At 39.9% G+C, this 26404-nt stretch overlaps 1 protein-coding gene across 4 annotated transcripts in view; it reads right to left on the minus strand.

Annotated features, from left to right (window-relative positions):
* ZFYVE9 (zinc finger FYVE-type containing 9) overlaps nt 1-26404 on the minus strand; it is a 48375-nt gene that overhangs the window by 14159 nt on the left and 7812 nt on the right. The window contains exons 2-10 of one of the 4 annotated variants that reach the window (XM_028733484.2): nt 24408-24512; nt 20076-20180; nt 13263-15340; nt 9111-9210; nt 6590-6766; nt 5113-5282; nt 4782-4905; nt 2928-3050; nt 1319-1474 (exon numbers count right to left, since the gene is read on the minus strand). In XM_028733484.2, coding sequence (XP_028589317.2) covers nt 1319-1474; nt 2928-3050; nt 4782-4905; nt 5113-5282; nt 6590-6766; nt 9111-9210; nt 13263-15340; nt 20076-20145 — 2998 coding nt within the window. In that variant the 5' untranslated portion in view covers nt 20146-20180; nt 24408-24512. The remainder of the gene's footprint in view (nt 1-1318; nt 1475-2927; nt 3051-4781; nt 4906-5112; nt 5283-6589; nt 6767-9110; nt 9211-13262; nt 15341-20075; nt 20181-24407; nt 24513-26404) is intronic. The other 3 variants (XM_028733485.2, XM_077928737.1, XM_028733486.2) reach the window with 3 other exon arrangements.

Genomic DNA, 26404 nt, shown 5'->3' on the forward strand with positions numbered 1-26404 from the left:
AAAACCTTTGTTTCAATAGTGAAATTACATGTCACAGGTTTTAAACTAGTACCAATACCATGCTTTATACTGTTGCATTTTAACAACAAAGGATGTTAATGAAACAGAGAATGCTTAAAAGTTAATAATATGCGATGTTGAAAATGTTGGACCTAAGATTAAGGACACTCAGGTACAAATTTCTACTCAGCCATGAAGCTATGACCTGCAGGTACTAGATATGCAGCCCAAGCACATACAACTCTTAAAGGTCTAAGCCCTGCTGAAAATTTATCCACTGTTCCATAGCAGAAATCCTTTACAAATTTCCCACTCCCCTCAGCTTTTCAGAAATAATTACACACAGTGTACCCTCTATTTATTACAGGCATGTTTTGCCTTATAAGAAACCAGCAGCCTTCTACCTGGCATTACTTGGAAATTTTAAGAAACCCCAAAATCAGCACCGTTTTGAAAGGTTCAGTCTGCTATCTTGATTTGAAAAACCTGATCTCGGGAACCAGCAATTTTTTAAAATGCTGTGTTAAGAGGTGTTCCAAAGCATAGCAAACAAATGAACAACTTTCCAAAATATATAGCAGAATGGTTAAGACACAGTTGTCTTATTCATTGCACTTATAGTAAATAACTTTACAGCAAGCTGTTTCTGATAACCCCCTAGCAGTGTTAATTTAGTGTACTGTACTGCATCCCCCCACAACTCTCTCTCCACTACTTACAATGTCAGAACATAAGCAAGCCACATACTAAGAGTGTATTATGGACCACTGCAGAAATTGATTTAGAGTGCTATGAGTCATGAAGATCATCTGCTCACAAAACAAGAATCCTTTTTGTATCCAGCACAGTAACTCATGATTTAATTTGACTGCCTTACATTTCTGAACTACAGAAATAGAAAATGCCCCCTCCCCAAAAAGAATCATAAAAGTCAGCAGTACTGGTATTAATTTTTGGCTTTTGATTAAAAATAACAAAGCCCTGAAACCCTGCTTCCTTCACAGCATTGAAGGATAGTATATCAAAGAATACCAAAAATAGAATCCAAATACACATTATGTAGAGGTCATAAATTATGCAACACTGTAGTGAAATTGCACATAGTAATAACTGTAGTCTGCTGGATCAAAGTTCAATCAGCATCTGAAGAAAAGGCAGAGAGCCCTTTGGTTACTTAAATATTATTTAATAATGTACAAATATGGACTATTTTATAAAAGAATCTAGAAGGCACAGCTACACAACTGTGATGACTTAATAATTCAAGTAATTTAGCTGTCAGCAGTCATCACAATTTTCAAATAGGCAGTTCTCTCACCTGCCAAAGCATCTCTATAAAGCTGCACAAAGTGGTTGAAAATATCCTTCGGCAAACACTTCTCATCAGGTAAGCACTGGAGAAGAATTACTATTTCTGACTGGCCTACAGCATGCATTCCTTTTGTAGTGAAGCACCAGCACTTCCTGTTCACATCTGTAGAAGGGAAAGCACAATGAGGGTTTGTAAAAATAAACATATGGAGTACAGTCATACCTCGTATTGCGTACGCGTCATGTTGCATCTTTTCGCGTTATGCACTGCGGAAATACCAGATTTCCGGGTTTCGCCACTCGCGCCTGCACAGAAGCGCTAAATCGTGTTTCGCACATGTGCAGAAGCACCAAATTGTGCCACACGCCTGTGCAGACACAGAGCTTCAAGTTGCAGGCATTTCATGTTACGGATGGGCCTCCGGAACGGATCCCGTCCATAACACGAGGTACCACGGTAAATGCAAAATTAATGCAGACATTACTGTAGGCTGCTTATTTGCCAAGGCCAAACTAAACACAACAGAGCTCTCTGACTCAGGATCTTATTTATATATATAAAAAACCATGTATGGTTTCTGTGTATGGGTTGTGTGTAGATTTTGGACCACAGTACTGGGTGATTCAGGGTTTGACCCTTCTTGCAATATCACTTTCCTCAATTAAAATCCTTCCCAAGCTATTCACCTTGCAGGTTAAAACTCTTGGTTACTATAAGGTTGTGTTTCTGACCCAATATGGCAACCTCTGCATTTGCTAGTCTTTACATTTTAAGTCTCTCCTCTCAGCACAGCACTGCAATGGGGAGGAATCCCTCAAATTAGCAGGATTGTGGCTTGTGTCTGCCATTGTGCGTCTGTGTGCCTGCCTGTGTGTGCACAGGCTTGGTTGGGGAGAGGCACAAAGCTAGGGGACACCAAAGTTCATTTTGACAACATCCTCCACTGACATGAAGCCCTTAGACCAAATAAGGTTAGCCACCCCTAGTTTAACCACATAGGTTGAAGTAGGCATTCATCTAAGCTGCTAGCATGTGTGAAATGAGGTACCTTGCGCAACAGGACTTCTCTCCACCTCTCCCACCTGTACTTCCAAAATCAGCTATGGAGCGTTTCGAGGAACCCTCAGAACAGGTTTAGGGGACAAATGGGGAGAGAAGAGCAAGGGAAGTCCCACTGTATGAGTAGACCTTGTTCCCTGTAGGTGTATCCCTCTTAGAGTTACGCTGAATTATACCCATAGATAATCTTAAATCCTGGATATTCTGAACTGCATCTTGTTACGCTCATAGCAAGTATGATTTTATAAACCCCATCATTCAAAGTACTGAAGTTCCACTGTAATATCATGCTGCTATTAAATCAAGAAATCATCAGTAGCAAGACCAACACATCTTTTAAATATGTGAATTCATATATTGGGCCTCAGAAAATAATATCCTGGATTTTGGCACACAATCACTTCCAAGACACCGACCAGAAAGACAATTCACCACTGTTACTTGAAGGTGATTTTCTGCAGTGCAAGAAGTTTTTCACAGGGAAATGTTTTATAAAGCAAAGGAAATTGATTCATTGCAAGATCGTTTTATCATCATCCAAATAAACTGGACTTACAGTTCACAATTTTAACCATGGACAGCAAATTTGCATTTAAAACAAACACAAGGGGGTCAGGGCCACCATCTTCCAACTGCTGCATCACTGATATATGAGATGGTTTTTCTTCTACAGCATAATCTGAAAGCAAAAAAGGTAGCTGTCAAATGATGGTTGTCAAGTGTCTTATGCAATTTGGCAATAGCATACCTCTCATATTTAAGTACTGTGTGGTCTGTCACCTTATTCAAATGGATGGGTGGAGGATTTTTTAAAAATGAGATTCCCCCCCCCCCCCCAACATTTCATTGGGTTTAGGTAACATCTGAAAAATGCATGCTATCAGTAATACCTACAACAACAGTGAAAGTATTACTGTGAAATCAATTACTGAATACTATTGCCTTAAAATGAAATAGCATTTGTTTAACAGACCCATAATAAATACCTTTGTAAATCTTTATTTGATAGTGCAACAAAAATAGATTTCTACCCTGGGGCTTCTACACAACATACCTCTATGTCAAGCGCAGTATATGGCATTAAACATAACCATTATAAACCAGTTTTGGCATCTCCGTCGTGTATTGCAAATATATGCAGGCCGACCCTCAAAATGATCAAAAGGATTGGTGGGGTTTCCATGGGGAAGACCAGCTTATATATGCTAAGGAAGCCAAGGGGTGCAGTATAACTATGTGCTTTGCATGTGGATATACATTCCTGTGTCATCCTGTCAATAAAAGGGGTAGAATGCAGGTTCTCACTCCTCAATCAAAGTCCTTCATTTTTCCTGAGAGGAGCAAATGGGAATCCTTTACTGCCATGGGAGATATTAAAGGTATGCACACAGGGGTACCACTGGGTAAGATATAATTTTTCTCCCTATAACTGCGGACCCTAGCCACCGATCACCAAGCCTTCTTCTATCTGCATAGCCCTGGCCTTTCTTCTGTTCCATGCTAGAGTATGATGGAATATTGGGAAGTGGCTTTTATTTGCTTATGTTTACAGTGCCATTATATATAACAATATCAATTAATGAAATCATATTTAAAGGCTATACTCTGAAGCATTCCCATAAACACAAATTCATGAAGCCCTTCTAGTTTTCCTTTTTAAAAAACTTTATTTGACTATCAGGACTTTTGACAGAATGAAGTGTTTGTCAGGTATCAGATTTACTGCAAAAAATAACTTGGAATTTATCCATAAATTTGGAATATATCCATAGTCATTGGTTCTTAATTAGTGAGTTTATCAACTGGTCAGTTTTAGTTGTTTAAATAACTAAACAAATAGTACTTGCAACTCGTGGTAGTATTTTATGAAGAGTCTTATTTCACAGGCAATCATTTAGTTTTATCTATTGCAAACAAGTAGCTACACATAGATATTATTCTCCACTGCTTCAAATTGCAGAAACTTCATGACATTGATATGGAAGATGTAAACAAGAAAAATTGGCAGTATGCCAACAGATCAGACTGGATATTAGGTACTTGCTGTATGTGTGACCACACACCGTAGTGCTGATAACGTCTAGCCCAGCTCAGAAAAGGACTACCCCAGAAATTGGTACTTTCCTAGAAATGCAATCCCTTCTTCCAATTTCACATGCATCCAAGTCAACCTTTTGAACTCCCATCACTATTCAGTACACCTGAATGATTATATGTACACAGAATCCCCATTTGTGTTAGAGATAACAGATATTTTATTAAGCCTGACCTTGCCTGTTAATATTCAGCCCACTGACAGTCAAGACTATTTGACCTTGATCCAGAAGACTTTGGTTTCAATATGGACTGCTCTAGGATGGAATGTTACTCATTAAACCCAAAAACAGACACACCACAGTTTAATTCTCACCTCCTTTCACCCCCGTAGAAATAAGAATTGGAGGAAGCCCATCTTCTGGAATAAGATTCATCGCACTGCCAACTGGACTTCCAACCTGAGTAATGCTTCTTGAAAATGCAAGTGTGTTTTCAGTCTACAAGAAGCAGTAAACAACAACACTATGTAAATGCATAATTAGACATATTTTACTCTTCATTTTGTAAAACACAAGATACAAAAAACAACCTGTACTATAGGCTCTCATGTAAAAATACATTGCTAGGGAAACTACTTCTGCCTATACCCTCTGACCAAGAGACATGTCCAACATATTACAACAAAAATCAAGGCTTTTCCTCACCTCTACGGGTGAAGTAGTGTTGCTCATGGGTTTGCTTGGATCATGTGACACTGCTAGCGCTCCAGGGGAGGTTGTTCCAGCCACTGTCAATTTGGCTGCATCAGCAACTTCCCCATTGGGTAAGATGCCGTCAGCAAACCAAACACGTCTTTGTTCTCTGGGCTGAGCCACTAAGGAAGAGATGGGAACAACTCATCAAAAGAAATGCATGCATGAAAAGAGAAGTGAAGCTAGCTGGCTTTAATTGAGATACAGAAATACACTGAAACACAAACTAAAAAGCAGCAGTGGTAGGGATTTTGAATATTTCCAATGCCACAACCAAAAGAAGAAGAATCTGATTTTGGTTCAACAGTTCCCATAGTGGTTGTTTTTTAAGCAGCTTGTCTTTTTCATTAGCAGTTGAATATATTTTTTAAAAAGAACATTGTAAATAGTAAGTTTACCTTTAGTGATAACCAGATTAATATTCAATCATTTAGATCTAAGCATCTTGATCCTATAGTTAATCTCTAAACTGAATAAATACCTCCATCAGATACACTGAGTTAAGGAGGCTTTCCTATGCAAATAAAGAACCAGTTTGAGCAGTTCTCAAACATTGACATTTACACAGGTAGATATAGGCATTTCATTTTCACTTGATGAAAATAAACTGCTTTAGAGTGCAGAGTAACTATCAGACCATATTTCTTCTCATCAGCCATAGGTGTTTCATATACCCACTGCCTTTCAGTAAATCCCATTGAATTGGGATTCTACTGTTATTTACACAAACTATCACAGGTGCTGGTCATCTGAAAGACCCTATATGCCAACAATCTCTTTATAGGTAAAAACAGGTAATGTTGTAAAATGTATACAGTGCAACAAATATGGCTGAGTGGTCAGATTTGCACCACTGTTTAGGAATTATATGAAGTAGTATCAAAGGGAAACTTGACATAAACTACTGACTTAGGTGTCTTTTATTCAAGTCACTTGGGTAGGAAAAATTGCTACAGCAGAAACAACAAATGAAGTTCAGGCTCCGCAAATAGTTTTTCCTTATGTGTGCATGTCACTTCTTTGGATTGCAGCCCAAGTAAATAATACTAATCGGCATTAACACTAATCAGCATTTTGATAACAGACTTAGAATTCAGACGTACTCTGTATGATGGCAGAGGTCATCATACAGGGTGACCAAAGCAGTTTCTGTGCCAAAACTGGGCTTAAACCTTGATTGAAATGGATCCAGAAAATCAGTTTCTTCCAAAAGTGCCTGGATCTGGTGTGCAACCACTAGCTCCAGAACCTTGCTCAAGAAAGGGAGATTAGCAACTGGCTGGTAGTTAGCTAGGTTTTTCGAATCCAAGGAAGGCTTTTTGAGGAGTGGTTTCACCACAGCCTCCTTCAAACAGGAAGGGACCACCCCCTCTCATAAAGAGGGGGAGTAGGGAGATGGAATCTAAGCAGAAGAAAAGAAGATCCCTACCTTCTGCACCTGGATGCTTTAGGACTCCCACAGGTACCATAACAGTAGGTGGTGGAGAGTTCAGAGCTCCAGAAGCCTGTGCTTGCTGTAAGGGAGGAATGGTAGAACAGTACTCAGCAGGATTGTTAGGATTAGGGCTCTGGCTTGAGGCACTCATCATGTTCTCCCAGGCTTGTGCTAAGGAAACACAAAACACACAAAAAGGCAATCAGTACACCAGAAAAATCATGCAACCGCTGCAATTCTAAGTTTTGTGATATATCAGATTAATGGCTCTTTTCCTTCATCGAAAAATATATTTATGCAGCTATAAGTCCTGAACCTATCCAGGTGTGGTCTAAACATCTGCCTCTGCTCCCTAAGATGAAGTAGCAATCTGAAGGAGGCAATGTAGACAGCTCTGCCTTTTCTAAAATATTTCATGCTCACATCCATACTTGTTTTTTTCATCAGCAATACTGGGACAGGGCTGCTCCCTGGGTGCCCTCTGGATGATTGGGGCTATCGGCATAAGTGGACAGCTCCGCTATCTCTGCCAATCATTTGACTTTGTTAAAGTTATAATCTAGTTCTGTGCTTTCCTGAGCATAGTCAAAAAGCAAAAATAAAGACGAATCTCAAAATATTAGACGAAATCCACTGAATAGTTGGCACCTTTAGCATCAAATGTTGTGTAACTGAGAAATATGATTATTGAAATTATTAATACTGGAAAAATATTTTTACTACAAAATACTGACTCAGCCTAGAGCTTCAAAGGATACCTAAAAGGTGGTGGCATGTTCAAGAGTCTGATCTTATCTCCTCTTGGGCCTCTGTGCTATGAAAAAAATATAACCACTGTAAAAGGGATTCCTATCCAACTTTCCTTTACAATCTTTATGAATTGTCTGGAAATGATTTTTTTTAAAAATAGGAACGTGTCTGGGACTGTAAGTAGATGAGCACCAAAACACAAACACCACACTTCTCTATTCAACCCCATCATTCCCACAAGTCAGCCACCAATTGAACAATCACTACTTCAGCCTCCTGAAGCAAAGAACAATGAAGTACGTGTTGTACTGTACCCAAATACACCAAAGTAACTAACTGACAAACAACAGGAAAGCAGCACCATCACCTACCACTGCAACTTCATAGAACATAGATGCAGCTTGGTTCCAGGCACAGAAATACATGCACCTACAGGCAATGTGGACCCTCTTAGAAATACTTTTTCTTTCCCATCACTAATGAGTAATGGAAAGGAAAGGCTTCTGAAGGGAAATTACAGCTCAATTAATTTTATTAGACCTTGTTAACAAAAGACGTTCAGATACAAATGAACCTATATCAGGCTCCAACCTTGCACAAGTACAACCCAAAAGTATTATTCATTAACCGAATGGAGTCAGCTACCTTTGTTACAAAAGCAAGGGTGTTTCACGACATACACTCAGGGCATCCTTAAGAAGGGCTTAGCTCAGTGGTAAAGCATCTGCCCTGTAAGCAGAAGGTTCCAGGTTTGATCACTGCCATCTCCAAGAAGGACTGGAAATGTCACCTGCCTGAAGGCCTGCAGAGCTGCTGCTACTCAATCAGATGACACTGTCCGTGATGGACCGCTTGTCTGACTTGAAATAATGCAGCTTCCTATGCAACTCCCCCCTCTTCTCAGAGAATAATATTTCTTGTCCTCAAAAATCAATGTCACTTTAGTCACTACTTTTTAATTCATAGTTGCAATAAACCCACCATTTCCTGTCACATTTCTATCAGCCTATAGGGAGAGATGTTAATATTTAATGCTTTAAATAGCACTGCACTTAAACTGCGGTAGCTCATTGTCAAAACGCAGTACAAATTTTAACAACATAATTCTTAGAATCCTTTTGAGACAGATAAGAAGTGACATTTCTGAGCTTATATACTCAGCTTTTTAGGCCAGGCATCTTTTCAGGCACCAAAAATGTAATGTACGAGGCACAAAATGTCTGGAGCTACTGTCAAGATCACTGCCTTACATAAATCACTTGCAAACATTTATTCTCTCTCATCGTCTAAGTCATGAAAGCAAGATTTACTGTGTTTTTGTGTGCTCAAAAGGAGTTTCCACAACCAGGAACACTGTTTTGGGATAGAAGATTAAATCGCAACAAACCGTACACCTACCTCTACCTCTACTTGTATAGAAGGTGCACGGATTTCTACCTGGAAAAGTGAGTTCAAGTCATCTGACACTATTTAAAGCTCTGATAGGATCCAGATCAATCAAACTCCATGCACAAACATTGAGCCTGCCTAGTTTCTTCTATTAATCAGGAATTGTGGAAACAGGTTAGTTTTGAAATAGCTCATGAGTACAGATAGGCTTTAGATTGGGACATCACTTTAGAAAATAATTATCCATATTGAAATAATTTACAGTACGGAAACAAAATGCACTAGGCCACATTATTTATCCTACTCATGTACATGGTTGGTTCTGTACAGCACAATGTTAGTGGAACTTACATTTGGTTCCTACCCTGTTACTTACCATTCATTAGGACCGAATGGCAAATTACACAGACTCTGGCTTCCTTTCTGTCCATATATAGCAGTTTGCATTTTAGACTGCAGCAGGCTGCACAGAAGACCTTAAGTAAAATAGGAAAAATATATTCAGTCACTTAGCACTCTTTTATAACTACAAGTTTTCAGATTGAATTCTGTACCTATATAGCCAACACTCACCAGTGCTGCTTTATCCTCATCCTACAGGAAAAGTGCTAGAATGACACCCCCCCCAAAAAAAAAACAACAACAACCCAAAACAACCTTAGTACAATATTCCTGTCTTGTAATGAGTTACGGGATTTATATTGATCAGACAGAATATAACATAATGGGATATAATAAAACTAGAGGCACCCATTATTCACATTATTTGATTATGCTGAAAACAGGAAATGTCTGAGTTAATATTGTGGTATGCAGGTGATCATCCTATGCAGAACATCAAAATCTTACAGTCTTTATAACCTTGGCCACTTTCCCACTTCATAAAATAAAGTCATTAGAGGTCTGAACACACTTGCCCTCAACTCTGTGTTGAGGTCTCAAGGCACCTACACTGAAACAGTTAGCCAGTCAACATTTACAGTTTCATAGCGGCCAAGCTTTACTTCACCTTTATCAAACAGCAAATATACTCAAGCATAGTCAAAATGCACCAAAAATAGCTCCTGGTTTTAATTCAGGAAGTAAGGCTGGTTTTGTCCTATTAGTTATTGCCTTATATTGCATAGACAGTAGCATTTCAATTTCAATTTCTAATGAGGTTCTTGTACTCTTTCCTTCCTGTGATCTAACAATATATATTTAATGAAAAATTAAACAGCCGCTCAACTTTGAACGAAATTTTCCACACTCCCAAAAAACATACAATATTGGAGGGGTTGTTGCTGGAAAATTCAGCTCAACAGTAGACTAGGATGGAAATTTAAATTTATGAAAAAAATCAGTGCCCTAAACTGGGAAATGAAATATTAACTTTTCATTCATAATTTACTATTCCAAACGTCCCAACTACATTAAACAAACCAAATATTTAACAATAATCATTTTACAGAAATGAAAGCTTTACATTAATTGCTGAAAATTCTTGTAAGATGTATGGAAGATGTCTCTTCCCTCATTATCTCATGGAGAAAGAAAAATACAAACTGGCCTAATCTCTACAGAGGATCTCCCCAAATCGATTGATACATCTTTTTTTAACCCATGTTCAGGACAATCTTTGCTAAAGTTGAATTCAGTAAGGTGCAAGTTCTTATGTAACTTATTCACTGAAGAAAAAGAGTATTACACTGGATACAGTAATGCTTATTCAAACAAGGTCAAGGTCAATAAAAAATCTGCTGCCCACAGGAAATGAACTGTAAATAAAGCAATGCCAAAATGCTTCATGTAAAGGAAAACATCAGCATAGTATTGGGTATTATAGCAATTATCACCTATACCAATTTGTGCAGCAGCATGAAATATTAAGAGAGAGAGAGGTTCTTAGACAGCAAGAAACTACAGTGGTGCTATCAGGGCAGTGACATGCAATCCCACTTTCAATACTGTTTGTACCTGCAAAGGTTTCGGGGCAGCCACATTTCTTCATTTTCAACCAGTGCATATCCTGTAACTGTCTGCTGAAACCCTGTTACTTTTTATACCGCAAATGTTCTGGTTTTTTTGCACTATACCCCTCCGTGCAACAATAATGAGGCAGCACTGGGGCAGCATCACAGAACAAATTTAAGCAAAATAAATCCACCACTTTTGCACTATTATTGTGCCAAGAATACGTTGCGGAATAAACCTGTGATAAAACACCAGCCTGAAGGGGCTCTCAGTGTAAAACAAGTTTCAAAAGGGAAGAAAGAGGTGTCTATTACAGTTAAATGGTTTAAAAAGGCCTAATGTTTTACTACAAGCAGTAATCCCACTGAAAGAAAAGCCCCTGTGCTTTCTTTGATAAATAAAATGGATAATTGCTAAAGAAAACACTTCCATTTCTACAGCACCATGCACAGCTGTGCTGATTACAGATCTTTTATTCACTTAATTCTACTTTACCTTGTCTTAGTTGAGAACAATATTCAAGTCTGTATTTTTATAAGGCCCCAAGATATCAGGCTTATTTTACATCCAATTTAAAATGAAAGCACAGAAATCCTAAATGCCACACATTTACTTGTTTCTCATGAATATTTAAAAAACAAAATGTTTGTATTTTTTCATCTGAAAACCGGATAACATGATACAAAACCAGGCTTACGAATGACTTTTTGTTTGGTCACTTATGCTAAGTCAGCATTCCTTTCAGGCAACCAGACAGAAAATATTTTTCATCGTCTCTAAATCTGCTAATGAATTAGTTACATGCAGGCAGGTGGGATATAAAGATTTTGAGGGAACATAATGTTTGTGGACTTATTTCTACTAATGTGTGCTAAAACTACTTGTAAAATGGTCCAACCTATATAAGAAGCACTTGTACAGAGAAGTGCTTTACCCATTACCAACATCATGTATTTTTAGCTATCGCAACATTCCCTCTCCACCCTAGAGTCTTCTAAGAATTTGGAGTGGTGTTATATTGTAATAGTGATACCACAAATGTATGAAATAACAAGCAAATCAGTTAATTTTTGGCTGATCAAACATTCAGGGCAGAGATTGCTTACTGCTTGCAGCAATGGCTTGAAAGCATGGCAAGCACCTTTAGAGAACTACATACCGTATTTTTCGTTCTATAGGACGCACTTTTTCCCCTCCAAAAATTAAGGGGAAATGTGTGTGCATCCTATAGAGCAAATACAGGCTGCGCCGCTAAGCCCAAAGCCAGAACAGGGAGACGGAGCACTGCGGAGCGCTCCGTCTCACTGTTCTAGCTTGGGGATGGCTGTGCGCACAGCCTCTCCAGGGCAGTGGGGTGCCTTCACCCCGCTGTCCTGCAGAAGCTAGCAAGGCTGTTCCCAGGCCAGAACAGCGAGGCGCCTTCACCCCGCTGTCCTGCAGAAGCTAGCAAGGCTGTTCCCAAGCCAGAACAGCGAGATGGAGGGCTCCGTCTCGCTGTTCTAGCTTGGGGATTTCTGCGCGCACAGCCTCTCCAGGGCAGCGGGCGCTGCGCTCCAAAGGCTTCAGGGATCTTTGAGGCTGGCGGTGGGGGAAAGCAGCGCTTCCCCCCACCACCAGCCCCACAAGCCTGGGTGAATGTACCTTGAACGCACCTTGTTTTAGAGGGGGAGAACAAGAAAAAAAAATTTCCCTGTTCTCCCCCTCCTATGGTCCGGTGCGTCCTATGGTCCGTTGCGTCCAATGGAGCGAAAAATACGGTACAACTCTCTACTTAAAAAGGAAAAGGCAAGTCAGGGAACAGCCACTGCCTGAAGACACCTCTTTCCCCCTCCCTCTGCTTTCACCCTTTCTGATCCGGAGTAGGAAAGGCCAGCAGAAGGGTTGCCAATTTGGTCTCCATGGCCAGGCTCACCAGCTGCCAAACCACCTCCCAACCTCTCATCATGGACCACCCCACAGCTTGAAAGCTGGGGTGAAGGTTGGCTGTTTATTACTCTTGCCAGAATGTGATGCCACACTCACCACGACAAGCAGCCTATAGTGAAAAGTGGTTTACCCAGTGGGGCAGAGCAGCACCCTAGATTCCCATCAGCTGGGCTGCTGCTGCTGCTGCTACTTATCAGGAGGAGGAAGCCAAGGTATGAGGCATAACAGAAGTCGGTGTGGTGCGTCCACACTGGCAAAGCCAATCCGGCATTCCCGCCAGTTGAGCCACACCACACTGACCTCTCTGTCACCTTGCTCCATTACCTCCCAGTAAGCTGCAGCAACAACACCTCTGCCAGAAACCTAGTGCTGCAGCTCTGCTTCTGCCTGTACTTAATCACAAAGTGTGCTGGGGGGGACCCCATAAGATTCAAAAAGTTATTTATTTGGGGTGTACACTTGTTTTCTAGCTTGACGCAAAAATAACAATTAATAATACCTTTAACACTCATGTTATTTTCAGTAGTCATTAAAATAAATAGATATCTAACCTTGATTTGCTAAAAACTACAAAATGCTTACTAAAAATATCCCCCCAATTCTGTGGCTTCAATCATTTGTGAAAATATTTCATTAAATATAAACATACCTTCCCACAGGCTCTGCAATGGTGTCGCCTTTTAGTGAATGTAAATCTGGCCTCACATTTCATGCAGTTTGGTGCTTGAGAATCTGGAACCCAGACCGGAGCCACTTCGCCCAAAGTAGTAAATGGCTTTCTTGTAGGAACTCCAAACTGGCCAGCTCCAAGGTCGTTGTCCGGACTATCTGAAGCTGCTGCAAGGCACGAACTACTAGAAACCCCAGACTTATAATCATCAGAATGCTCCCCGCCAATATCTGTGACTGATGCACTCAGTGATGTTTCATCAGAAAATACATTTGCTATGTTTTCACCTACTTTTACTTTTCCAGATACATCATTTTTGTTTTTACTGTTTCCTCCACAGTTTGGGGGAACCAGATCATTTTGTAAATGGTCCGATAATGGCTTTGGAATTTGTAGTTTAAGATTTGTAGGCTGTTTGGGTCGGGCACCACCAAAAGGAACACTGAGAGGTTGCAGACTAGCTGCTTGTTTTGGTGATGCTTGACTTGTTTCGGATGGTACCTGACTGCAGAGATTATGTAAATGTTTTTTTTTAATTTGGTCACCAGTGCAGTTCAAAATGAGCCCACTTCTCTCTGTGGCCTCATTTCCTCTTTGTTCATAAACATTATTGTAACATTCTGATTTGCTCTCCTCTATCTCCTTTTCCTCAGTCACTGAGTCTTCCTTGGAGGGTAAAGTCTTTGGAATATGAGCAAGAATTGAGTTCTGTATTCCATAGGAATCACAACAATTGAGCAGAGCACTTGATGCCGATGTACTCATGACATCAGTGGGGCTGGAATCTTCAAACTCATCCATATATGCTCCCTTTAAGTCCTGACTTGCTACTGTCATGCCATCGCTGCTATCTCCATTGCTACTACATGCTTCCTCCCGCTTTGCTGTATGCAACAGTGTTTCATCCTCCCCAGGTGTTTGCTCATTACTGATCTGATTTTCTTTAGTCAGTTCCCCATTTGCCATCTCCTGAGATTCTGATAAACAAACTGTCGTGCTGAGCAATTCAGTTGAGCTGAGTATTTTTTCATATTTGTCAGCTTCATTGTCAGCAGCACCAACATCTATAGAGGCCAAATGTCCGTCAGAACTTTCACCGTGATTACCACTTTCAAGCGTATTTGGCTGACAAGTTGCAGAGACCTCACATATCCCTGACTGAAATGGCTGGGCTGCTGGTTCTGCAACAGAAACCTCTGTGGAGAAACCACCATTACGTGAACTAGGTAAACAGTTTCTAGTTTCCAGCTGAGCAACAGCATCAGTATCAAAACCCTCACCTGATGCACAGCTTTGCTGTATTTTAACACTAGGGCCAAGTGGCCTCTGCAATGTAATTACATTCATCCCTGCTGCTGCAGTTTCTGAGAAATGAAGGTCTTTGTTTGAATTATCATTCTCCTTTAACCGAGAAGAATATCCACTGGATAAGCAGGCAGAAGCAGCAACACTACAATGGTTGAAAAAATCTTCTTCTGCAGGTAGCCTGTTTGCTTGTACTGCATCTTTTTCAGTATCTGAATCTTTTTCAATGGACCCGTTTACAGTAACATCAATGTGATCAGTTTGTTGGGTTTCATTATCCAGTGTAAAGCTAACCGTATCCATTCTGGGGGAATTGCTGTAATTTCTACAATCTAACAAATCACTTTGCAGTCCTTTTTTGTCACAGTTATGCATGACTGCTACTACAAGAACGTTTTTTTCCTCTGGTTTCTTTTTCCTTCCTTCTTCATCCATCAAATTGTACAGGGCATTTCGATTGCTATTTCTCTTAACTAGCTGATGATCATCTGTTGCTGCCTGATCATCAATCCACATGTTTGGGCTTTCTTGTCTTATATTAAGATTCTTTCCATTAGAACAGCAATCTCCTCCTCCTGTTGATGCAGTGGCTAACTGAGACAGGGAGAATGACTTCAACTTTTGCGGACACTCATTAGGAATTGTGGATTCATTCACGTTGGCCAGAGCTGGGTTAAAAGACAGCCGATGGGAAGGAGGATCTAGGATCTTATTCCACTTTGCATCCAACAAAGCAGGTGAAACAGCTTCATCTGCAAAGATAAATTCAGCATATGTAACTTGTACTTTGCACAAGAAGTTCAAATGTTTGTATATCAAAGGAAAAATACATAATACTGTATTGGCCTGAATATAAGCCTCATTTTTTTCCCAAATTCTGGCCGTGAAAAGTTTAAAGTATGGCTTAAATTTGCGACCTTACAAAAATTGGCTTTTATGATATTGCTGCTGAAACAGATATATGGTAAAACGGGACGGGTGTGAATGCCTGCAGAATTTTAAGGGAGCAGCTTATATCCAGGTATTATCTTTTTTTCTCCCCCCCCCCCAATGAATTTTAAAGATGCGGCTTTTATTTGGGTGCGGCTTATATTCGAGCCAATACGCTACTAGTAGAGGCAGCAACACACACCTAAGCTTTGTTTATCAGCAGTTGGAAGGATTGTTTTACAGTGGTGCCTCGCAAAAATCCGTTCCGCGATTCTCTTCGTCTAGCGGTTTTTTCGTCTTGCGAAGCAACCCCATTAGCGGCTAAGCGGATTAGCGCTATTAGCGGTTTAGCGGCTATTAAAGGCTTAGCGGCTGAGCTGCTAAAAGGCTATTAGCGGCTTAGCAGCTTAGAAAAGGGGGGGGGAGTGGGAAAAAAATGGCAAGTCTCGCAAGACATTTTCGTCTTGCGAAGCACCTCCAAAACGGAAAACCCTTTCGTCTAGCGGGTTTTCCGTCTTGCGAGGCATTCGTCTTGCGGGGCACCACTGTAATTAGGTCTTACACTATAAACATTCACTCAATTCGTTATCATGGTATGTTCCAAAGAATTCCAAGAACTGTAGACCACAGAATTACAGAGTTGGAAGGAACGACGAGAGCCATCTAGTCCAACCCCCTGAAGTGCAGCAATCCTTCACCCCTGTGTGAGTACTACATTACAAGTGTATTGCATAACAATAATTATTATCTTATTTTGCAAGAAGCAATTATAGTTAAACTAGCTTAAACCCAGGGTCAGACAAGATCCCACTTTGCATGAAAATTACTGTATTTCCATCTTTTGAAATGTATGCAGTTCTACAGTCACAAAGGTCTGTCTAAATCAGAACCACAGTATAGGTTGGTTTAACACTTTACCTCTTGAAGTTTCCCTATGAAAACCACCCATAAGTTGCTATTTGCCCTAGAAGAACACACAAATGGGTGTCATATGTTTTTCATTCCAGAGTGAATAGCAGCTTAAGGGAGAAATTTTGTTAGGAAACAAGCACAGAGACAAAGTATTAAAATATTCCTTACCCTGTGCTGGAGACCCAATGCAGATTAGGTACTCCCACAACTGCTACTTTTAAATCAAATTCAAAAAGATGAAAATGCAGTCATACATTTCTCTAGATTATTAGTTTGGCTCCCAAGTTAGATTTCTGGTTTTGATTAAGTCTCTAAGGCCTGGAACAGAAATATTTCTTTATAATACACATCTTATGGGAATACATAATCTTAACATCTTGATTGATATATTTAGCTGCAAACCAGAGGAAGTACAAAACAACAGCATTAATTAAGACAAACATGTAAAACCCAAACAAGAATTGACATCATATAAGTTATTCAAAGAAGCTGGGGACAATATAGCAGAGCAAACTGAACTGAATGTCAATTTTGGAGACTCAAAAGCACATTGAAATTCCTGTTTAATCTTAAAGCTAATTGGGTGACCTTGGGCAAGACATCATCTTGCAGCTTTAGCTAACTTCACAGAATTATCGTAAGCATAAATGAGATTAAAATAATTGCAAATAGCTTCTTATACTGAAAAATATTGTGGAAGCAAAAGCATTTCTAGTTACTGTTTCCTTTGTATATGGCATTGTTAACAGTATTGCAATTCTTAAGTGTTTTACATAACTATATAGCTTAGGAACACTGCAGAAACACTGGAATAAACTGCTTTATACATTCTCCAGTTGCCAAAATCAAAACAGAGATCATGTAAAATTAAATAAATGCATGTTTGTTCCACATATAATGAAAAAAAATATATACTATACTGAAAATCTCTGTAAAGGTAATACGGCCCAAGCACAGAAAGTCCATTAGTTAGTATACTGCTGCCAACTGTATTTACCAGAAAGGAAAGTTGCCACTGTCACCAATGGCAGCTTCTCCCTCAGGGCAAATAGCAGTGGAGGGTTCACACACACACACCCAAATTTATTTTTTAAAAACAGGCCACATTAAAGGAGAACATGCATTTCTAATATCATCTAGCTTGGCTGCCAGTTTGCAATCTAAACCATGGCCAAAATATAAATACTTCATCAAAGTGCACCTACTGCATTTTATACATGCACACAAACATAAACCAATCAAAACTATTTTGGTATTCTTATGGTAACAAATTTGCAGTGCTATCCCAGTTTAAGGTGGTGAGTGTTTTAAGAACTCTTCAGCTGCAGTAGTGACTGGGGAGGAAGCAGAGACCCTTTCTGAAGAGCAAAATCTGTCACTACAGCATTCAGGTGAACTGCCCTGAGATCGGTGGATGAAGGGCAGTATGCAAATTTAGTAAATATAAAAATAAATAAATGAAGAGCTGCAACTTCTCCACCCACTAAATAACGGCTGGATAAAGAGACAGATTCACCCAATTCAGCCACATGTGGCTGACAATGATATCTTATTGGCACACAATGCTCAATGCCAGCAACAGCAAAAGCAAAAACCCTCTCAAAATTTAGTCCTCACACTCCCCAAAAGGGGCTGCTTTTTGCCTCTCCAACCGTCCTTCCTCCAGCATCCGCCCTTCAGGCTGCTGCGGTGCTTTCTCAAACAGCAATCCAGGAATCATATCTGCTTTTTGCAAATACATCATTTAGTACCATAAAAAGGGAAACCACTCAGGAAAGCAATTAGTCTATGAGTTATACCCACAGACTAAAACCATTTTCGTTTCTCAGAAGAACACTACAGCGTGGATAAGTCCTAAGAAAGGCATTTCTATCAGCCCAACTAGCGAATAAATGTTGGCCAAAAAAGGTAACCAAATTACATTAACTCTCAAATAGCACTTTGATTGCTTCTGTAGTTGGAGTCATTAAACACCAAAGGTTGTGTTTTTCCTTATAAAAGCTATTTATTTATTAATGGCATGTGGTGCCACAAGATGACCATTAGCTGTGATGGCTTTAAAAATGGGATTAGACCTTCCATCAATTAGTCTAACAATGCCTATTAGTTATGATGACTATGAAGCCTCCATGTCTGGAAGCAGTATACCACATTACTAGGTCTTTGGGAGAAAAAGTGGGAGTGGAAATAGCCTACTTGTAATCTCCCCAAAGGCACCTCTTTGGTTTATGTGAGAAACAGGATGCTGAACTTGACAGACCTTTCATCTAATCCAGCCAAGCTCTTTTTGGGTTTGCCTGTTTCCATTGTTACACTTTTCATGCCAGAGAATGCCCTACTTGTACAAATTATACAATGATAAATCCTATCCATGTTATAGCACGCATTCACAACAGCGGAACAGTGAAGTAGCATAGTATAGGGAGGAAAGTGACTTAGCTACATACAAATCACGTAACAGGGAATACAGCAATCACAGACAAACCACACCACTTGGGAATTTAATTTTACAAAACATAATTGATATTTCAGTATTGTGTGAATGCCATTTTTTCTTCTCCCTCCTCAATGTACACATTTAGTAATGTACTTAATAAGTTAATAAGCTCTTGTATTCCTACAACAAGCCACAGAACCTAGGGAGGAATACACCTACCCATTAGAGGAAGGCTTCCACAACAGGGCTTTCCCCTCCCACACATGCAACATCTATAATTTGCTCAAGGGGTTGGGAGAATCCCCAAAACAGCACACAAGAGCAAGGGATCATTCCATCTGGGAAACTGATACAGATAGAACATTTGTAACAGCGTGAAGCTGAATTCTCCCCTAGTTATTTGTGATTACTCGGGGAGTTTACTGTTATTATTTTGTGATGTAATCTAAATGCTAACACAAACGACAAGCTGTAACCAATTTTTGTTCTTGGTTTACCACTCATGGTTCATCTGGAGGAGACAGACCATGAGCCTGGGTTCAAATGCAAGGCTAAGCCGAACCATGGCTTAGTCCTGGGTAGCGCAGTGGCAGCAGGAGCAGGGAAAAAGGGCAATGATCACAATCCCCTGGACCCACACATTTGCTCATTTGTGCTAAGCCACAGTTTATGTTAGTATTATGTGCAAATTTTAGCCATCAGTTAGCAGAGTCATAGGTATAGGAAACGGACAATTAATCAGTGTTGTAAAAGCTAGTTAAGACTTGTGCTGACTAGGAGCACAATGAAATGTAACACTGAACTTAATGTAAAATGGGGGATTGATCTAGGAGTATGTGCATTCTGGGTGGCAAAAGAGCGGATGGAAGCTCATTACTTCTTATGCACAGACAGCTAATCTTATCTGTACTAGCTCTAGCTGCAAGCAATTCTCACCTGTGAATTATATATGCAATTGTGCCAATGTTTGACACCCAATTAATACAGGGATATCATTCATGTAATCACTGAAATTTTTAAGACAATTATTTTAACTGTTTCTACCTAGAAAAAAATTGTAGATTTCTCAGTATCCTTTTCAGACTTTTATTCCCAGCAAATGCATAACAGATGTTAGTTACAAGAGAACAGGAAATACAAAGAAATACAACCAGAGTCACAGATCCAGATATTAGTTTGCATCTCCAGCCCTAACAAAAGTTACTCACCTTCATTTTGTTCAAATTCATCTAAAACCTTATCAAGGTTAAAAGCCTCTGCCTGGAAATAGTTCTCCATTTGTCAGGAAATGCCACCCAGCTCCTTGTCTGAACCTGTCAAGCAGACAGCCAGTTATGAACTTCTAGCAATATTCCAATGTCCCATCACAAGATTTAGAGATTATTACCAAGCTTAAAATTTAAGCTAGTTTGACTATTTCCTATAAAATCAAAAGCATTTCCCAGTATTACAAAACTGTGATGATGAAACTGTATTGATCCTCTAATTCCTAATGCCTCATCCATATCAGCCACATATACAAATAAATTAGAAGCCTTCTAGACTAAGAAGGGACTTAAGGATTTATTTTGGTTTTATCAGTTATTTGCTGCAAGTATTATTATTATTATTATTTAAAAAAAAACCTAATAAAATCATATTGTTCCTTTTCTTTCTAAATATGGGAAGGGGAAGGGGAATCCTAACTCACAGATCTAATGGATGGAAGGGGTTAGGGTTGCATGGAGGAGCCCCTCTGATGGCAGTGAAGATCTCTCCATTGGGGAGGGGGGACGTTATGTGGGAAAGCTCCATAGGCACAGTTCTATTTTCACTAGCAGTAATCAATGTTAGGCCCTGAAACAAGACACTCCAAGGGCAGAGTATGACTGGCCGAGACAGGATCAGGTCCGCATCCATGCCACTCTGGAACTAGTATATCTAACTTCCCTCTCCATTAGAACCAATGGGGTGATTCTTTTAAAAAAGAAAGGGCTCCCTGGGAGCCAAGAAGAAGACAAGTCTGTCCTTACATCTCCAACCTTGCCAGTGCTAGCCAACATGCGATTAAAAATAGAATACAATCTGTCACTTCACACCCCAACCTACAACTCACTTGGAATCACACTCTTAGCTAACTTTTGGAAATAAAAGTCTTTTGTAAGCAACTTAGAGAGTTCTTGTTTGAGTTAAGTAGGACAGTGGTACCTCGGTTTAAGAACACTCCGGTTTAAGAACGATTCAGTTTACAAACTCTGCAAAACCAGAAATAGTGTCCCAGTTTGCAAACTTTACCTCTGTCTAAGAATGGAATCGGAACAGTGGAAGGGCAACGGCAGTGTGAGGCCTCATTAGGGAAAGCGCACCTTGGTTTAAGAACAGTTTCGGTTTAAGAACGGACTTCCAGAACGGATTACGTTTGTAAACTGAGGTACCACTGTATATAAATTTGGTTAAATGACAGCAGGATAACTGGCATGATGATAGAAAATGTACCAATCTATTCTTTTATGTATCCACTAAAACTAAGATCCTATGTAAAATATGAAACATTGCAGGACTTCCTAAATGAACACATTCAGTGAGCTTCACAATGGCAATTATTAATAACTTTGAAACAAAATTAATATATATCAACTACTGAAACTAATTTACTGCCTAACACTGCCAGCCTCCATTAGTATCTACTCCTTCTACCAAAGCAGAGCTCTCCCATTCTACCCACCAGACCTGGTGTGTGTGCTCTAGTGGGAGAGGGGGAAGGGCACTGAGCTGGCTCAGGATCTACTGGATCTTCAGCGAGCCCCAGTGCCATCACATGATGGCATCAGTCCTAATCTAGACCCCACCTTCTGCATCGCCTAGCATTGTTTTAATTTTTGTAAGCTGCCTTGAGCCCTGGTTCTGGGGAAAAGGTGGGGAATAAATAGACAAAAAGTTATAATCAATAATAGCTGAAAAGTAATTAAACAACAATGGAATTAAAACAATGTAAAAAATAAATATATTAAAATACAGACGGTAAAAACAGCACAACACTATTAAAAACCCTTTCCTTAAAAGCAATCAGCTCCCAAAGGCCTGCTGGAATAAAACAATCTTCACCTGCCAGAGGAAGGACCACAAGGGCAGAGTTCAGTCTAGGTTCACCAGGAAGGGAGTTCCAAAGTCTGGGAGCAGCCTCTCCCGTGTTCCCACAAAAGGTGCCTGTGAGCGTGGCAGGAATGAGAGACGGGCCACCTCGAACATCTCAAGAGCCCAGATAGGTTTGTATGGGAAAATACCCTGGGCCTTCAGATAGCCTAGGCCTAAGCAGTATAAGGTTTTATAGGTCACAACCAGCACTTTGAATTGTGCCCAGATACAGACCAGTAGCCAGTGGAGCTCCTTGGGCCCTTTAAAAGTTTTCTAGCACTTTTCAAAGGCAGACCCATGTAAAGCATGTTACAGTAATTCAAATGGGATGTAACTAAGGTGTGTGTCACTGTGGGCAGATTAAACATCTCCAGGAATGGGCACAGCTGGCACACTGGCTTTAGCTATGCAGATGCACTCCTGGCCACTGCAGAAACCTGGGCACTCAGGCTCAGGGTTGCATCCAGTTACTAACTCAGACAGAAATCAGCAGGATTTCAATTAGTAGTGACTAAAGTATCGAATCAGGAAAAATTACCGTATTTTTTCTGTGTATAAGACATGGGGGTTTTTTACCAAAAAATTAGGCTTAAAATTGGGGCTCGTCTTATACATGGGGGCATCTTATACACGAAAAAATATGGTAATCAGTCTTCCGACCACACACACAACTCAATATCTATGTTTGACCCAAGAATGCTACCAGTCATTTCTCATCCGTATAACAGATTTGAACTACAAGGACGCATTGGGAGATGTTACCTAATAAATATATCATCTTGGTAACTCCCCAATGGCAAGTAACTTTATAAACCATTTCTACATAAAAAAGTTTTGAATGGATGAGGTGAAACAATAATTGCAAAGAGGAGTAGATGTGACAGTTCAGAAATCTTCACTTTATACAAATATAAATTCCTTTCTTTTCCATAGAACATTTAACAACCCCACAGGAAACAAAGCTATACTGAAAATCACTGACTTGTCCAAAGCTATCTAGTGAGCTTTACTGTAGTATGGGCTGTTGACCATTTCAGTCAAATAAATTATATAATGGACATTTTAAAAGATGACTCCTGATAATTCAATAATATTTTGTCTATTGTGCTTTGCATTCTTGAATCTGCAGCATCTACAGTATCTAACCTAGATTAATGCATGACAGGATACAGCATTGCATTTAGCCTAAGCTTTGCCAACCACATAATCCTGGTGGACTGGAACAACAACTCAAAACAAGCCAACATATTAGGCAAGGAAGTAATACTATTTCACACTAAAGTCTTAAATGTAATGTGACTGATATGACTTATTCAAGATCAAGGACCTTATAGAAATTAAAAGAGAGATTTGAATATCTTACAACAGTGTTTATTATATAGGGAAGGAAATCTGAACACAGAATTTTAAAATTAACACTGTAACGATAAAGTGTAGTACACACAGCTGACCTGTTCCTCCACACAGTCAAGGGATCAACCAATTCTTTAACCAGAAGCAAAGCCTGCAATTTTTAATGCCACCATCCAAATAAACATTGAAGAAGACTGTGCTGGTATGCAAAATAGTAGGCCTTGCATGCAGACAATGAACCAGACAACCCAGTCATTCAATATATGTAGCCTCACAAGTGAAACAAAAAAGCTAGCTTGTTATGTGCACCTTTCTAAAACTTTCTCCCAAATCTATCCTGCAAACTTTTGTGCTGGAGAAGGCAACCAAAATACATTAAATCAAGAACTTAGTGACAGTGCCTGATTCCACAGCTGGGTTTCAAGGAAAAAACCAGAACAGAGTCTAAAGAAAAGGCAGGCAAACTTGGCCTTAAATACACTTCAGTTCACAATCCAATACATTAGTAAGTATGTATTATTCACGGGACCCATTTACTGCAAAAGCACAGCTAAAAGTTGTTAAATTTACAGTACAGATGGCAACCATTTCATGTGGGCGATCCACTTCCAACCTGTGTACGTCGGCATAGCACATATAAGTGCACCACCTCTCCACCTTCTTCTGGGTCCGAAAGGACCAGCGTGTCAACAATCACGCCCAAAACAGTCGCCGCCCATAATAATTTTCTTACAAACAGGAAACTCTAAACTTTAAATTTAAAAATGCATGATTCTATTGCAGAACACTATTGTGGCCAGCAATGATAAAAGTAACAATATATTGAGGGCCACAGCTTCCTTGTCCTTGCTTTAAACAAAACATCCTAGAAACATTACTAGAAATTAGACTAATGTTTTCCTGCTTGGTTGTTTGTTGCCCTAGAAGGAACAGAAGGCCAGAAACTCAATAAAAAAATAAGTTTCTGATCTGTTTAGGACTGCAATATAAGAAGCATACCAAGGATGCAAATTTAAAGGCGCTCTCTTAATTCAAATATTCCAGATGTATACTGCCATTTGCCATCCTCTTACCTTTTTCTCCTACACATGCATAAAGAAACGAATGAACCAATGTCTATCCATGATATACACTGCTCAATCAGCTAGTTGAATTGAATCTGTATATTCTGCTTGATCCTAAAAATGAAACAAACACCACATTAGAATTCCTAAAGCTGATATTAGTTGTATGTAGTTTAGCTATTTTCAGACTGCCTCATCTTGAAATCCAAGTTAGGGTAACATTTCCCCCCTCTGAAACCTATTAAAAACAATTTGATATCATGTAGCTCCACTACATTTAAGTGGCCACCAAAGAAAGCCCCCCACCAAAAAGATACCAATTATTCCCTGTCTCCGACACATGCTCCCAAATCTCCACAGCAGTTACACAGATGAACTATCAACTATCCTTTCCCAAATAAGGTGTAGACAGCACACATCTGATCTCATGAAAAGGCAGGAGGTAAGATGGGCTTAAACTAGTTTATTATCAGTGTGCTGAACTGCATCTAGTCTCTTTATGAGGCCATGCATCCTTGTGTAAATTTGCTTCCCGAAACACAGTCAAAAGCAACTTCAGAAGAGTAACCAAGCCCTAAGACTACAAAGGCATCACAATAAGTTGCTAGATACAAACTTGAAAAGACTTGCCATTTTCTCACTAGCTTAACTGGTAACACTTGCTTATGCCTACAATAGAAATTTGTACTTATTCATCTCAGGTAATAAAAGATTTGGGCACCTTATAGCACCTAATCTAGAGTGGTTCTCACTTTCTTTAGGAAACATGACTTTCTTATTATAATAAACCAAGTTTTCTGTGATAGGATTAACTTTTTACCAGATTGGCTGGAGACTAACAACAAAGTATGGAGGAAATAGTCTTAAGGAAATAACCAGGAATAAGTTTTTGCTACAAGTACGCAGAAGATGGCAAAACATGAGGGCTGCAACTTGAGCTCTTCAATGTATCCTTGTTCCTAGATTGTGTACATCAGGCCTGTCCAACTGGTCGATCGCGATCTACCGGTCGATCTGACCTCTCTCCCTAAAAAAAGCTCAACTACTCTGATCTCTCCCCCCCCCCCAAAAAAAGCTCAACAGCTCTGGTCAAATCCAATGGGTAGATCACTGCCAGTTTATTTATAGTGGGAGTAGATCGCAGTCTCTTGGACACCCCTGGTGTACATCTTTCCACAGAAGCATTCAACCAAACCACCTGGTGACTGTCCTTCTGGTTAGTGTACCTTCCCTCCTCTCTGACTCAAATTAATAGACTGACATGAGAAATTAAATACCAAAACCAAATAAATACAAATGTGTAATGTAAAATAATCATACAGAACAGGACTATCAGTTTGATTGGCATACTTCGATGCCTGCAGACATTTTAAAAGTGGCAGACCCAAGTGACTTCTCCGGGGCAAAAGTCTGGGCAGGTCCTAGGCTGCCCAGACAACAAGACCCGCTCTCAGCCTTGCTAAGGAAAGCAGAGCAATATGTTTGGTAGCAGCTTGGCTGCAGGAGTTGCCAGAAGGAGGTGTACAAAACATCATTCAATCATCTTACAGACTCCATTCCAGATGGGTTTATTCCTTAGTCTTTTCTTCTCCTGAAGATGTACCACAAGGCTGTGGGTATGTGCCCACCACACTACATAAAAATACATTTTCAACACCACAGAACCACTGTGTGTATTCACTGACTACAATAATCCTCAATATTATGCCAATGGGAATGGGCCCTAATCACTTCATTCCTGCACACTGTTCTTTCCCTAAGGCTGGACGATATCTGGTTTTCAACATCGTGATATACCAGCTAAATACTGTGATATACAGATATATAATGATGCCTGAAATAAGGATGGAACCATGTAGAAGCAAATGTGGTAATGTCCTGGCAACTGTTACCAGAGAGAGGTGGGGAGGAAGAAGCAGCCAGACCTCGTGTCAGTTTCTGGATGGGGTGGAATAGAGAGGGAAAGCAGAAGAGACAGACCCTAGAGGGGGAACCCCCACCCCTAT

This window comes from Podarcis muralis, chromosome 5, assembly GCF_964188315.1.
Source record: "Podarcis muralis chromosome 5, rPodMur119.hap1.1, whole genome shotgun sequence".
Lineage (NCBI taxonomy): Eukaryota > Metazoa > Chordata > Lepidosauria > Squamata > Lacertidae > Podarcis > Podarcis muralis.